At 43.1% G+C, this 14,407-nt stretch overlaps 1 protein-coding gene across 2 annotated transcripts; it reads right to left on the bottom strand.

The window, feature by feature from the left end:
• Positions 1–219: 219 nt before the first annotated feature.
• On the bottom strand, positions 220–14,009 carry pex10 (peroxisomal biogenesis factor 10). 2 transcript variants are annotated; one of them, XM_080014591.1, is made up of 6 exons: positions 13,783–14,009; positions 13,111–13,191; positions 12,584–13,002; positions 11,990–12,162; positions 7,348–7,486; positions 220–303 (listed from the first exon to the last, which is right to left on the bottom strand). In XM_080014591.1, the coding sequence occupies exons 1-6, from the start codon at positions 13,892–13,894 to the stop codon at positions 253–255; spliced, it is 975 nt and encodes a 324-aa protein (XP_079870717.1). In that variant the 5' UTR covers positions 13,895–14,009; the 3' UTR covers positions 220–252. The 2 variants fall into 2 exon arrangements, with proteins under 2 accessions (XP_079870717.1, XP_079870716.1); XM_080014590.1 differs by lacking the exon at positions 220–303 and adding an exon at positions 6,801–7,193.
• Positions 14,010–14,407: the final 398 nt, after the last annotated feature.

The following is a 14,407-nucleotide window of genomic DNA, read 5'->3' as shown; positions in this document are numbered from 1 at the left end:
GAGTTGTTTTTTTAACATACATAAAGGGGCTTTAAGATGTTCAGAGTTTGTTTGATGCAGCTCGTGGAGCAATAACAAGTCAAAATTCTGCTATGGCATCCGTCAAGAACAACAAAAAGGTGGTCTGAGTTGTATTGGCTGACCTCTGGTGCCGCTGGGTGGGTCACACTCCAGCCCAGGTAGCCAGGGCTCATCTGCCTGGTCTGTCGGTGCAGAGCGGCCCTTTGACCCCGCAGCGTCCCCTCTTAGCGCTTACGCAGTGCCTGCCTCCACCGGAACCAGTGGGCACACAGGAGATTGAAACTGGGGGGACAATACACAAAAACAGCAACCTTCAGACGCCATTTACTATTTTTTTTTAACAGTGATTATGCAATATGCAATTTGTGCATTTCACCTTATAAAACCATGGCAATCACAGGCAGGTTTAGCAGGTTTGATGTTCTGAAATTATGCCTTTTATACCCATACACAAACACACATACACACTTTCATGCAGTGTTACATTTTGTACACAGCAATTATTGTATTGCACATATACTGTATGTAACTTAGTGTTTGTTCAGCGTCAACCAATAATGTAATGCTCAAAAACCCTGTTTTTAAAGTACACTGAGCGTACTACAAATTAATCTCTTTCATGCCAGAATAGATTATCTCTGCTCATAATAATTACAAAAAAAAGAAAAACTGTTTATTTTTCTATGGAGCCTAATTCACTTCACTTCCGTGGAGTAAATAAAATAAAATAAATGGCCAAAACCGTTTAGGGGCTATAAAAAGTAAGTGTTTCCTGTCCGTTAAACCATTTTAGGTTCTCAGAGCTTTTAAAGAGCAGCTTTTGAACACCAACAAAAAGGTACTCTCAAGGTGCGGTACACCGTCCGGAGCGCAGACAGGTCACTGGGCCTAATCAACCTTCGGCGGAGGCCGTCCACCTCCGTGTTGACCAGGAAACCCTCACGGCCACCAACCGGCAGTGGCCTCCTCTCCCCTTCACACCTCCTCCATTGAGACACAAAGGGGTTTATTCATTTTAAGTTAAAGTTCCCTATTTTTCAACCCGGGCCTTATTAAAATGTTGGTTCCCATCATTTATAACTGCTCATAACACACAACCTCACTTAAGATTCATGATTCAAGATTCAAGAGGTTTATTCGTCACATACATATACATACTTTCATACATATTTGCAGTGAAATGTAATGCAACGCACCCGGTGATTACACACAATATGTCCTAGACTGAACACAGTGGCTACCTAAGAAAATTTCTTTCTACTAGACCAACTAACTGATTCATAAAACGTAGTGTTTGGTAGTGTTTGTAGGGGGGTGGTAGCTCAGGAGGTAGAGCTGTTGGTCTAGTACTCTAAAGGTTGCTGGTTCGATCCCAGGCTCCTCCTGCTAGCATGCTGTAGTGTCCTTGAGCAAGACACTTAACCCCTAATTGCTCCTGATGGCTGCGTCCGTCGGTGTTTGAATAATTGTATGTCGCTTTGGATAAAAGCGTCTGCTAAATGCAATGTAATAATATAACACAGTATACAACAGTACGGCGCAGCAATATGGTAACAGTGACACAGTATGCGGTACAGTATGCTACATATAATACAGTAAGGTAGTGGAGCCTATGTGTGTGGCTCAGAGAGGACCCCTGGTGAGGTCAGCATTGACAGTTCTTATGGCTTGCGGGAAAAATCTCCTTCTCAGTCTCACTGTGTGACTGCGGAGGCGCTTGCCTGACCGCAGCAGCTGGAACAGTCTGTTGTTGGGGTGGTGAGGATCCTTCATGATCCTGCAGGCTCTCTATAAGTCTGTATAAGTCCTGCAGGGAGGGGAGTGTAGTTCCAGTGGTACATTCAGCTGAACACACCACCCTCTGCAGGGCCCACCTGGCCTGAGCAGTACAGCGTCCAAACCAGGCAGTGATGTTGCCTGTCAGGATGCTCTCCACTGCTCCACAGTAGAAGGAGGATCCTCACCGAGACGCGGAATTTCCTCAGCTGCCTGAGGTGGTAAAGACGCTGCCTCACCTTTCTCACCAGAGTGTCTGTTTGTGTGTCAAACTTGGAAGCTGTAAAACTAAAACATTGTAAAATCTCCTTTGCAAAAATGGAGGCTCAGACAGTATTTAACTGTTAAACCGTGAAAAAATGCAAACTGTGAATTTTCTCAGGTTTTTAAGCGTTTTATTGAGTCTTTTCTAACTTAAGAGACTTGAAACAGGAGGTTGCATTGCTTTGGATAATGCAATTGCAAAAATATGTATGTAGCGGACCAAGGGTGTGGTCAAGCTCTGGCTGGAGACGGCAGCATGACTCCCTTTCCCACGGCTGCTGCAGGGAGCTTTCTAAATGTTTGTCTGTCTTGCAGAGGGGATCGGCGCACAGGCTCGTTAGCCGACCAGGACAGAGAGCAAAACCCCATCCCTCCTGCGCCCAAAATCATCCTCATTATTATTTATTATTTATACTTCTGTGCAGTAAACCTTTTTGTTCCTCTGTATTATAAAAACTCTTGCCATGTTGGCGAACCACAGCAAGAAAGCCTCACACAAAATAAAATGTGCCACTAGTTATACTAAATATATTCACAAAATACATGAAGACACATGTGAACATAAAGTGAGTTTCCCGTTTTCCAAACGGAGAAGATTTTACATTTTTATCACATTATCTTCCCCTTTCTCTTTCTCTTTGAATGCCATATTTCATATTCTTTCATTTTTTACATAATTTTAAGGTTTTTATTTGCACTTACGCAAATGACCTCTTTCAGCTACATCCATGCTAACATTAGAGAGTAGAAACAGGAAGTCAAGCTGCTTCCTACTGGTAACATACTGTAGCCAACACTAGGCTTCGGCTGGAGGGAATTGCAAAAAGTGGAAATTGCAAAAGGTAGGGTCCGCTAAATCCAATGAATGCCGACAAATGACCACCAAGACCACTAGACCGGGAGCAAGGCCATACCACTCATAGCAAAATCCTGGGTAATAATCAAAATGTAGTAGAGTGTAACGGTATTTTTCATTGTTTGTTTTTTCCCCCACCTGGTTTGATATTTCCCTAACGTCTCAAGCATCCTAGTAAGTGACTGGTGACACCTGTTCTGACCGTAAACAGTTCTTTATGAAAATACCTGGTGGAACCAGAGAGCCAGGTTCAAGATATCAATCCCCCCACAGAGGCTATTGGTCTGGGCCCATCAGGACGGATCAGTGCTTCTCAGGAACAACAGGCCTGGGAAGGGCTGTTGCCCGAGCCCAGAACCCCTGCCGGTCCAGCCACGTCTGAAAGTAGCACTGCAGGAGGATGAACCTGCCTGGGGCTGATAACCTAATGCAACACACACAAACATAATTATCATCAAAAAGGAGGGCGTTAATTGTCACAATGTCACAAGGTGTAAGTGTGTGCTTGTATACATTAAAGGTTAGGCTCAGTATTTTTCGTCCCAGGCTTTATTCAAATGTTGGTTCCCATAACTTTTAATTTCTCAGCTTCTAACTGTGCTTATATTCATTGTGAAATGTCCTTTTTGAAAATGTGAAGCTCACAATATAGTCACACTAATTGCATTGGGTTTTTTTTACATGTTTTGAACATGTAACCTCACCCAGAAGAGTCTACTACGGGAATTCCACAATATACTGTACATGAGGCATCAGTAGGGGGTTATTGTTATTGCAACGCCACTGACAGCATTAACGTTAACTCTAAAACGAATACATATAGCCAATAAATATAGTAAATCAATACACAATAAGCGCCTGACCTCTGGGTGTGTCATTAAAATGCAAATTGTCCAGTTTCTAAAATCGAAATGACTATTTCAGTGCAGTGCCCGCACAATTATCAAGGAGTTCTGGGAGTTTTCAAAGAAAAAAAGATGAGAAATTAGAAAAACGAGAGCTATAAATATTAATAAACTACTTCCATTTTAATCAAAAAATGTTCTATAGGGTCATAACCTGTATCACAGCAATTCGTCGGGCAAACCTATTTGCCTTTTACGGCCAAATCCCCTCCCAGAGAGTAGAGGGAAAACTGAACCGAGGGAGTTATAACTAGGTTGACCCCAAGAGCTCCCTCACAATATGCTGCTGCTCACCTTTCATCTGACATGTCCTCCGGGCGCCAGCTGCACATTTCTTTTGCATTGGGAGGCTGAGCAAACAAAAGAATGGGGTCAAGATGGGTTCACTGGCTGCAGGACTTAAATTAAGTTACATTGTACGCAGAGGTACGGAGGGTATAACGTCAGTGTCGCAGCAAACAAAATAGACTTCCAATGGCTTAAATTTGTTACACCTATAAAATGGAGTCAACCAACTTTTTGAGGGATGCGATGAAGTGCAGACGGGTATGGTCCTCTAGTCTGACCTTTTACACTTCCCCTCAAAGTATGAAACGGAATTGTCTTGGATTGACAGCTTTTATTCAGCTGATAACTGCAGCCTTTGGGCAATGATGACGATGCATTTATTGTTCCCATCAAGGTCCTTTCGGGGCCGGCAGAGCCACAGCTACCACCCGTCACGTTACTCCTCTCCTGGCGTGTCACTTTGTCCTTGTATGCCTGGTTGGTTTGGCCCACGACTTTGACAACAGAAAGTTTGTCTTTCTGGAATGGTGTGGTAAGTGGCATATCAGTGCCCTCTTCTTTTATGTGCTCTGCGGGGGTGTAATGACTACAATACCTTCTGGATACTGGGCTCAGTTTGGGGGTTAAATCAACTGGCAACATGGAAGTTGGCGTACCGTCAAATTTGGGACAACACGGTCTCTGGTTCCATATAAACCCTATGGTTTGGGAATCAGTTCCCAGTCGTTGTCCAAGACCAGGGCATGGGGGGGTCCATTGAGGTGAAACACCAACCTTTTATACGCTTTTGCTTTCCCTCGGCTCCCATGGCAGTCCATAGTGGTCAAGAGACTTATTTTCGCTTTTCAAGGAAAAATGTTCCAACCGAGGCCTTGTGTCCACCATGTGTGGGACCGTTGTGGGCATGCCTGGGCAAGCCCTGCAATGTCTTCAGAACCTAACATCTGGGGATCACGTGAAGGTACAGAGTAATGGTAAAAGTAGTCTTTATGCAACACGTGTGCAGAGGAGGTGGACAAGGGGCGACCAACTGAGGGATTGGGTGGCCGGCAGCATTGACACAGGGCGGCCCGCGGACGTCCAGAGGAATCCAGCAAGGCCTGGAGTGTGGACGTGCCGTCTGGGTGTGCTTGAACAGCAGCATTCCTATGGTCTCGAGTAGGTTCCTCGCCAAATTTGTCAAGCAACGATGAGAGACAGGAGTAAACAGAGATCAGATAAGTAATGTGACAAGCCTCATTTCCCCTGCCGAAAAGGTATCTGGCCGGAGGTGACCTACCCATCTCTGGCCAAATACAACCATGTTCTGTCAGATTGGGGTTAGAAGAACAGGAGGCCTTGTCCCTGGTGGGGACAGGTCCCTCATCCTCAGAACAGTCCTTTAAATCTGTGAGATGGCTGTGTATACATTTCTTTTCATGTCCGGTACTATGGCCATGTGTGGGCAGCCTTCCTTGACCTCTGTCAGTGTTCCAAGCCATTCTGAAAAAATGAGGCAAGACAAAACTCAACAGAAATGATACGACCAAACAAGACACCCAAAAGAATGCTTTAGAATTCCTATAGGAAGATTATATTCTATTCTCTAATATTATAGGAAATGCCATACTAAATCCCATACGATCCAATAGGAATTCCATGATATTTTGGGACAATTGTTGATAGAATCCTATAGGATAGGTGTTTCTTCGTAAGGGACTTTTCTACAGAATACTGGTACAATCTTACGTTGCATTTATTAATTATGGGGTTTAATCATCATTAGGGCTGCGATGATGAATTTGAAGAAATAAAATGTGAAATATGCATTCCTTACCGTGAATGATGCAAAATCAAAGAGTCCATTCCGCAAGAGCCTTCAATGTTGCTCATTGATAGACAACATGCTCTACCCGCACACATATGAAGCCTCGGTAAGAGAATCAGACAAGATTTAAAGTAAAGGAAATGGCACACGTGCACACAAGGGACAGCTGTGAGGTTAAACTTGGTGGTTTCTGGAGGGAGGTTGTTAGGAACATATTCAGGTTGAATATGACCCCTCTTGGTAATTAGCAAAGCAGCCAATTAGCAAACTAATTACCTGTGGATCATTGCAGCGTTCAGTCACATTAAAACTGCAAATGTAATGCTCACAGAAATAAGTCTGAATTGAGTTCCTTTAAACTAATGAATAAAACTTATTCAGAAGTAATGTAGCATATTTTATGTACAACCTAAGGTTGTAAATTTATCTTGATAAATCTTGTTTGTTTTTTATAATATACTGTATATACATGTTTATTGTTGTTTCTATAGATGCAGTATATTGTATACTTGTGTATGTATTTTCTCTCAAAACAAAAGAAAGCTCCTTACTTATGCGTGAAGATATTAGGAGTTACAGGGTTAATATTGTTACTAGGATGGACAGTGTTGTGGGATATTGTTTGAAAACTTGTATTCTGTGTTAATTGATCACTTTGTCTTGATAATTAATATGACAATATGATGCTTTTAACAAGCTATAGAATTCTACTTCCCAATATGACATTAGGAAATACATGAATATCTTGACCAAGAAATGTAATTGTCCAACTTTACCAGTATTCACAATCCTACATTACGAAGATGTCACTATTGTATAAAACACAAACATAAATTACATCCAATGAGATGCTTTTAACTTGTTCAACAAACAAGAGTAATGCTCACTTTTTCTGCATTTTATTACAGTTCGCACATTTAAGTACATTGACGTAAAGTTCATACCATGACGCAATTCATTACATTTTTCCCCAAATAAATAAAAAAAGCAATTCAAGAGGTACAACTGGATCCTTAAAGAGAGGAATATGACTAAATCTATCCACTTCTGTGACATTTCTAGACCTACTGACGCAGAGGCTGTTAGAATGCACCTTCCCATTTTCCTGAGTCTTGACTTGCCATCACGCAATTTTAAAAAGTATGCGCTCCACTTGTCCTTTTGGTATGTGATCCCAAAAAAAAAACAGTGCAAGACTGCCCTCCTGTTAATCGTAGTTCCTCAGGTATATCAACCTGTGAGGCTGAAACTTCTCGCGGCACAGTGGACATTCGTTCTGTTGCACAAACACAAAACCGCATTTCAAGGTCAGAAGGTTATCTCTCACACACGCACACACACACACGCACACGCACACGCACACACACACACACAAACCTTTTATGACGTTTTTTTTTTTTTTTTTATTTAATCTCCTTCGTAGTACCAACCTTTGTGTTGCACCACTCTGTGATGCACTCCCAACAGAATAGGTGACCGCAGGGCGTGCAGGTGGAGTGTCTCCTCTCCTCCAGGCACAGGATACAGCGGGAGGCGCGGGCAGAAGAGTCCTGCGCCCTGTGGTGGTGGCTGGATGGCACAGGATGCACAAAAAAAATCTAAAATTAATAAAAGGATGTTTTTGGAATATAAAATAAGTACTAAAGTGTTTGCTAAAAACTAACAGTGTTCCGTTTGCTACGATGTCTTGAGTGAAATGCTTCTGAAGGTTAAAGGGAACCTATTATGCTTTTCCTTATTTTCAGCTCGTCATGGCTTTCTTGATATAGTATCTGCTCCATCTGATCCACTGTGAGTTTCTCCAAACAAAACCAATAAAAAGTGTGTTTTTATTGTAGATGTATTTACTGAAGTTAACATGAAACAAAAAAATCCCTGGTGCGAGTCCCAGTGCGCCACAGTCCGTGTCTCCCACAATCCTGGAGCACCGCAACCGAAGTCGGAACTCTAGATCTAATACGAGTGAAGATTCAGCAACTGGATTGCTTATTTCTCGCCTCAAATTTGTTCAAAAACAGATTTTAGTGCACTGATAAGGTGAAATCTGTGAAGATTTTCCGAATAAACAGAGCCCCCGGAGAAAAGCTCAAACCCCATCGCCTCATAGAGCACGGAACTTGTGCTCAAACCCTATTGGCTTAGAACTAGGGACTTTGCTGCTCATTCATAATTAAAGCTACACACGTTAAAACAGCTCGTTTTGGAGCAGTCTGGGGTTCAGAGGCATGCCACGAGTGGTATTTTCAGAACTTCTATAACATGTTTGGGGACCTCAGAGACCTTTATTAACACATGTAAAAAGGAGCATAATAGGTCCCCTTGAAAGGAACGCCTTCAGTATACTTTTTTTTTTCTCACCCCATTTTTGAGCTGTAACTGATAGTAACCCTAAACCCATAGTGTAAAAGTTCAATGTTTCAACTAATTAACTAAGTGACTACAGCCTTTTTACAACAATTATATTGGGGGGACTCATATCAACTTAGAAAAATTCTGAAGGTGGTTGAGAGAATGCCAAGAGTGTGCAAAGTGGTTATCAAGGCAAAGGGTGGCTATTTTCAAGAAACTAAAATGTTTTGAATTGTTTAACACTTGTTCGGTTACTACATAATTCCATGTGTTAATTCATAGTTTTGATGTCGGTGGGTGTGTCCTTTTGGCTGGTAATCTATCTATGTATCTATGTATGTATGTATGTATGTATGTATATACAGGTACTCCTCACTTAACAACCTACCTGTTTAACAACTGTAAGGACTTACACTACTCACAAAAAGTTGGGGATATTCGGCTTTCGGGTGAAATTTCCGGATGAACCTAAAATGCACTATAGCCTTTACAGGTGAACTTAATTTGACCTTCTATAAACTTTTGAATGCACATGTCCAACTGTTCAGTGTTTCAGTACTTTTTGCACAACTTGCTGTTCTCTCACAAGGAGCTGAACGGCAAAATTCACAACAGGTGTTTGATCCATGAATCGACCAATACATTTCCTGGTTCAATTAGAATTGGTATCTAAACAGTCCTCTTCATCATGCTGTTCACATTTTGACATCATGAGACCAAGACGACACCTAACAACTGATCAAGAGTACCTCACCATTGTGAGGCTTCAACAGGATGTTCTCAGAGGGAAGTGGCCACTGAGCTTAGAGCAGGGGTGTCCAAACTTTTTGCAAAGAGGGCCAGATTTGGTGAGGTGAAAATGTATGGAGGCCGACCATTCTTTGAACAATTACCATTGTAAATTAACATGTAAATATGTAACTATATCACTTTGTACAGTTTGTTGTATACGTGTTTATTTGTTTTAGCTTTTATTTTGCTTTGTTTTACTCTGCTGTCTACAGCTAGGTTGACATTGCAAATGAGAATCCGGTGTCAATTGCCTTATCAGGATAGATAAAGGTTAAAATACTAATAAATTAAATGCAAATGAACTATTTTATGAAATCTGACGCCAACATTTTTTTTAGAAACATGTATTTATTGATTTTGTTTTAACAAATCACATCAAAGTGCATTTTGACAAAGGATAAGGATAGTATAGTCAAATTAAATGACTGAAATTTGACAAAACTGTTTTTTATCATCACAAAAAATGTATTTACTGAGACTTTAGTATTTATTCTCCTCAGAAGAATAAAAAAATAATTGACCTACATTAATGTGAAGGGTGATACTGAGATCTCGACTGCAGTAAACAGGGCAGGTCTGGTTCAAAAACAGTGGTTTTGATGCGCAAGATGTCACCAGGTGAGAGTCACTTAGTCTTGTCCTCACGTGGTTCTTGTTAATGTTCATAACCGAGAACGTCTTCTCGCACAAGTATGTCGAGCCAAACAAGCTCAGGATTTTCTTAGCAAATGTTTGAATCTCTTGGAAGCTGTCTTTGTCCAGCCGGCAGTAAAGGTTTACAAGAGGGAGTTGCTGGTGTTGACTGTGACACTCCGCGTCACACTGCAGCTCAATGAGCTCCAGCTGCAGGTGGGCTGGAGCGTCGTTAGGATCCACGGAAATAAGTGATCTCCTTTTCAATAGCTGCAAAATCCCTGAAACGCTGTTGAAACTCCTCAGCCAGAGATGAGATGTTTGCCGTTAGCTTATCGTAGTTAGCATGTTTCGTCTGATAGTGCCGCTTAATATTGAATTCCTTGAAAACAGCCACAGTCTCTTGAGAAATTAAGCACACCCAGTTGTTTCGCACGTCAGTGAAAAAATACTCAGATTTCCACTTGTCCTGGAAACGGTGGCCCTCGTAGTCAACTTTCCTCATTTAAGTTCCAGTTGGCATTTTAGGAATGGGCTAAGAATATACCACAGTGGTAAAAGTTCACACAGGGGTCACCCGGCGAGAGTGCAGCCACAAGTCTACTGCCACCCTCTGGTGAAAAATAAAATTGCTTTTTTTTGTACGTGCTGGCGGGCCACATATTATTGATTTTATGACAGACGCTTCGGGCCGGTGGAAATTTAGACACGGGCCGGATTTGGCTCTGGGGCCGGACTTTGGGCATTCCTGGCTTAGAGTGTCACAGAGTGTCATCAGCAGGTTCCAACAGAGATACAGAGAGACTGGAAGAGTCACAGAAAGGCATAGAAGTGGACGTCCTTTGGCCACATCCCACACTGATGACCGCTTCATTGTTAACAGTGCCCTGCGGAACCGGATGATGAATGACACTCAACTCCAGGCACATTTAAGGGAGGTGAGAGGCACCCAAGTGTCATGGCAGACCATTCAAAACCGTTTTCATCAGCGTGGTCTGCGTGCTAGATCACCTGCAAGGGTACCTGACCACACCACCAGGCACAGGCATCATCGTCTTGCATGGGCCAGAGAGCATTTACGCTGGATGAGGCACCGTGGGCCTTAGTGCTGTTCTCTGATGAAAGTCGATTCACGCTGAGCAGAAATGATGGCCGCCAACGATGTTGGAGACGTCAAGGAGAGCGCTATGCATCAGCCACTGTTGTCACCAGACGAGCCTTTGGTGGTGGTGGTGTTACAGTGTGGGCAGGTGTGTCAATACAGAACTGCCCTACACTTTGTGAATGGTACAGTGACAAGCCAACACTACCTGAATAACATCATTAATCCAGTCATTGTGCCCCTGCCTGAACAACACAGGCCTAATTTCATCTTCATGGACGACAATGCTCCAGCTCATCGAGTTTGCATCATTAGGGAACGGCTGCTGGAGACTGGGGCACCTCAAATGGAGTGGCCTGCACTTTCTCCAGACCTGAATCCCATAGAAAACCTATGGGATCAGCTGAGTCACCGTGTAGAGGCTCGTAACTCTGTACCCTAGAACCTCAATGACCTGAGGGCCGCCCTTCAAGAAGAGTGGGGGGCCATGCCTCAGCAGACAATAAGTCCACTTGTGAACAGCATGAGAAGTCGTTGTCAAGCTGTAATTGATTCTCAAGGGCACATGACAAGTTATTGAGACATTGACATTTTTTGTTGTGGTATACCCACCACTGTTGTTGGCTTTTGTTTCAATAAATTGTTTGAGATGAGGAAATCACCATTGCATGCTTCTACTTAAATGCCCTACTTTCATGATATAATATCACTGTAGCGTGAACTTTTTACATTTTCCATAAATGTCACCCGAAAGCCAAATATCCCCAACTTTTTGTGAGTAGTGTATGACCAGCTCTCTGACCAGTCTGTGTTGTGCGCTGTGTACAATACCGCAGCGTCTCAGCATCAAGCATCTCATCGCACATTACCTTTTCTCAGTCTCACTCTCGTTCCTGCAGTCTGTCAGTATTCATTGCACTAGCGTTCGCAATCGCCACACCCCCTTACCATGAAATAACACGGGTCCTCGCTTATCGACCAATTTGCTTAACGACCTGGTCCTAGGAACTGAATTTGTCGCTAAGTGAGGAGTGCCTGTAATTAAATAATAAACAAATAAATGAATAGATAGATAAATAATTTTTTTTTTATCCATGGCAATTTTGGTCTCCGCAGTCTTGAAATTTCACCAGGAGTCAAGACGGGAATCCTGGCCATACCAGACTGGAGAGCTACAACTGTGTTTGATGCTGTACCTGGGGACCAAGTTCCTGTACAGTTTCCACTCCTGTCTGGCCCTCTGTCTCTGTCGGAAGTTGTTGAGCTGCAGGGCCACCGTGATGGCCAGCTGCACAAGAGAGAGTGCACCGAGCAGCTTGTAGCTTGTCCTGATGGCCTGGTCATCGCCACCCGCACCCATCACACGCAACTGGAGGAAGAGGATAAGGAATCAGTTGACATTACATGTTAAGAGTTTCCTGAAATCGATACTGAGGCACCGCTTTACAGACACCGATCAGGCACAAAATTAAAACCACTGATAGGTGAAGCGAATAACATTGCACACCTCATTACAATGGCACGTGTCAAGGGGTAGGATATATTAGGCAGCAAGTGAAAAGTTCTTGAAGTTGATGTGTTGGAAGCAGGAAAAATAGACAAGTGTAAGGATCTGAGCTACTTTGACAAGGGCACATTCGATTAGATAAGTTGAGGTTGCTACAATGGTGGATGTATGCTTTTATTGCTTCTAGCCTCATGTAAGTCGCTTTGGAAAAAAAGCATCTGCGATATGTATATGTGTAAATGTAAACAAGCTTCGCTGCCAGTCCTACACCTAAAACACCTACGTAGCCAACACCAGCCGTCCTCTTGGACAGGTGATAGAACGCCCCGCTGACGTAGAACACCGCGGCATGGACCCGGCGCAGGAGGCTCAGGCCCTGCTGGGCAGCGAACACGGCTGGCACGCAGGCCCTCCGCTGAGGCTCCGACAGCAGAGCGAGGGCTCTCTGCGTCCAGCTTCTCAGCCATGCCTGGGGACTCCAGCGGGTGGACGCTCCTCTGCATTGCCCACTCCGACCACTTTCACCCACCTCCTCCCCCTCCACCAGCTCCAACTCCAGGCACACCAGCACCTTGTCCAGGAGATAAGGCACCAAGGTGTGGCAGAGAATTAGGAGGCCCCGTCGGAGGCGGGAGGGAATCCGGCGCTTGGTGGGATCCACCTGGATGATATTCACGTACTCCTCACCCAGGGTTTGACAGCCTAGGCGAAGACACGGCACGCAACAAAACAGGTCACAATCCACGATTCAAATTTTTTTCTGGAGTAATACACAACATGCCTATAGGGAGCACCATGTGTGGCCACTACCTGAAAAGGTGGTTAAACCATAGTAGATGAGGTCTGACAGCAGTTCTACCTCCTTCCGCCAGTCAAGCCATTTCTTGGATCCTGAAACAGCAGCAGTGTTTTAGACATTATTAACCACCACTGGCAAACAGTTTTGACAGCATAGTCTCTTATACTTAATTATTATTATTTATTTTTTTTTAATGAATGGGCGAAACTTCCATGTTCAGCGTTGACTTTCTGGCAAAGATGCCGCGATTTGAGCGAGGAAAAAAAATGTACTTACCAATACATACCAATACCTATACCTGGGCTTTGCTACTAGCTGATAAACAATACCTGTGAGACATTCTAAGATGTTTGTTTTTTTTGACAAATCCAATAAAAAAAATGTTCAACATTTTTTTGAAACTGCAATTCAGTTAAAATATTTTCAGATAATAACAAATAAATATATAAATAAACAAAGAAATAAATAAATATGAGGAAAAAAGAAGCCTATAAACAAAAGTAAACAGGGAATAGCAGTAGTGAGATAGCAACATAGTGGCGGAAAAATATTGACATTATGATACTTATTTCAATAACAAAATGATATCACTGTTCGTAATAATTATAACTGACCTGTCTACCCCATGAGCATCTTATTTGCCCTTTGCTGTCTCTTACAGTATTCATCCCAGCGAGACTCACCGGCGAGAATGTGGAAAGCCTCGTTGGCGTTATTTCTCAAAACGCTTTGATAGTGCTCGTCCTTCTGGCTGGAGCGAATCAGCTGAGCTTGGTTCGCAGGCACCAGAGGCATTGTGACGATCGCAATTAAGTCCGTTTCCGCCCCCTACAGAAACAAACGGAAAAAAAAACTCCGAAGATAAGTTTGCATTGTCTTATGAAAAGTCTTTCGAGCAGCTGCTCGGACAACACAAGACAGCAAGTGTTTATTTTTCCTCTCTTCTTAATGGCGGTTGGCAAACCAGCTGTTGGGCGCATTACCGCCACCTAACGGACTGGGGACGGGAGCACGACATTTGGTGGGGAAAGTAAACAGAATGAACAAATAAAACAAACAAATAAAATAAACAAATAAATAATAAATATAGCTGCAGGCAGCAATACGCGGGCTCCAGTAGCGACACCGACTACAAATTTTCGAGTTCGCATGGAACGTAGCATCTGTTCGTGCTGTCACTCCTATTTACATCAGAATTACGTCAAAAACGAGTTAAATTTTCCAGGTTTCCCATGAATGCGGCATCGACTCAGACAATGGCGGTGACCCAAGTTCTTGCGAGTCCTGGTGAGACATAGAATTACTACC

Source organism: Zeus faber (assembly GCF_960531495.2).
Source record: "Zeus faber genome assembly, chromosome: 15".
Lineage (NCBI taxonomy): Eukaryota > Metazoa > Chordata > Actinopteri > Zeiformes > Zeidae > Zeus > Zeus faber.
The sequence above is the reverse complement of the archived record's forward strand: the minus strand, read 5'-3'. Positions and strand labels throughout refer to the sequence as shown.

Bases quoted from the DNA above. Each gene is read 5' to 3' on its own strand.
- pex10 (XM_080014590.1), bottom strand. From the start codon at position 13,894: ATGCCTCTGGTGCCTGCGAACCAAGCTCAGCTGATTCGCTCCAGCCAG. The intron at 12,163-12,583 runs GTAGGTGTTTTA...CTCTTCCTCCAG, and splicing joins GGACGGCTGGTGTTGGCTAC to TTGCGTGTGATGGGTGCGGG. The intron at 7,194-7,347 runs GTTGGTACTACG...TTTGTGCAACAG, and splicing joins CAGAGTGGTGCAACACAAAG to AACGAATGTCCACTGTGCCG.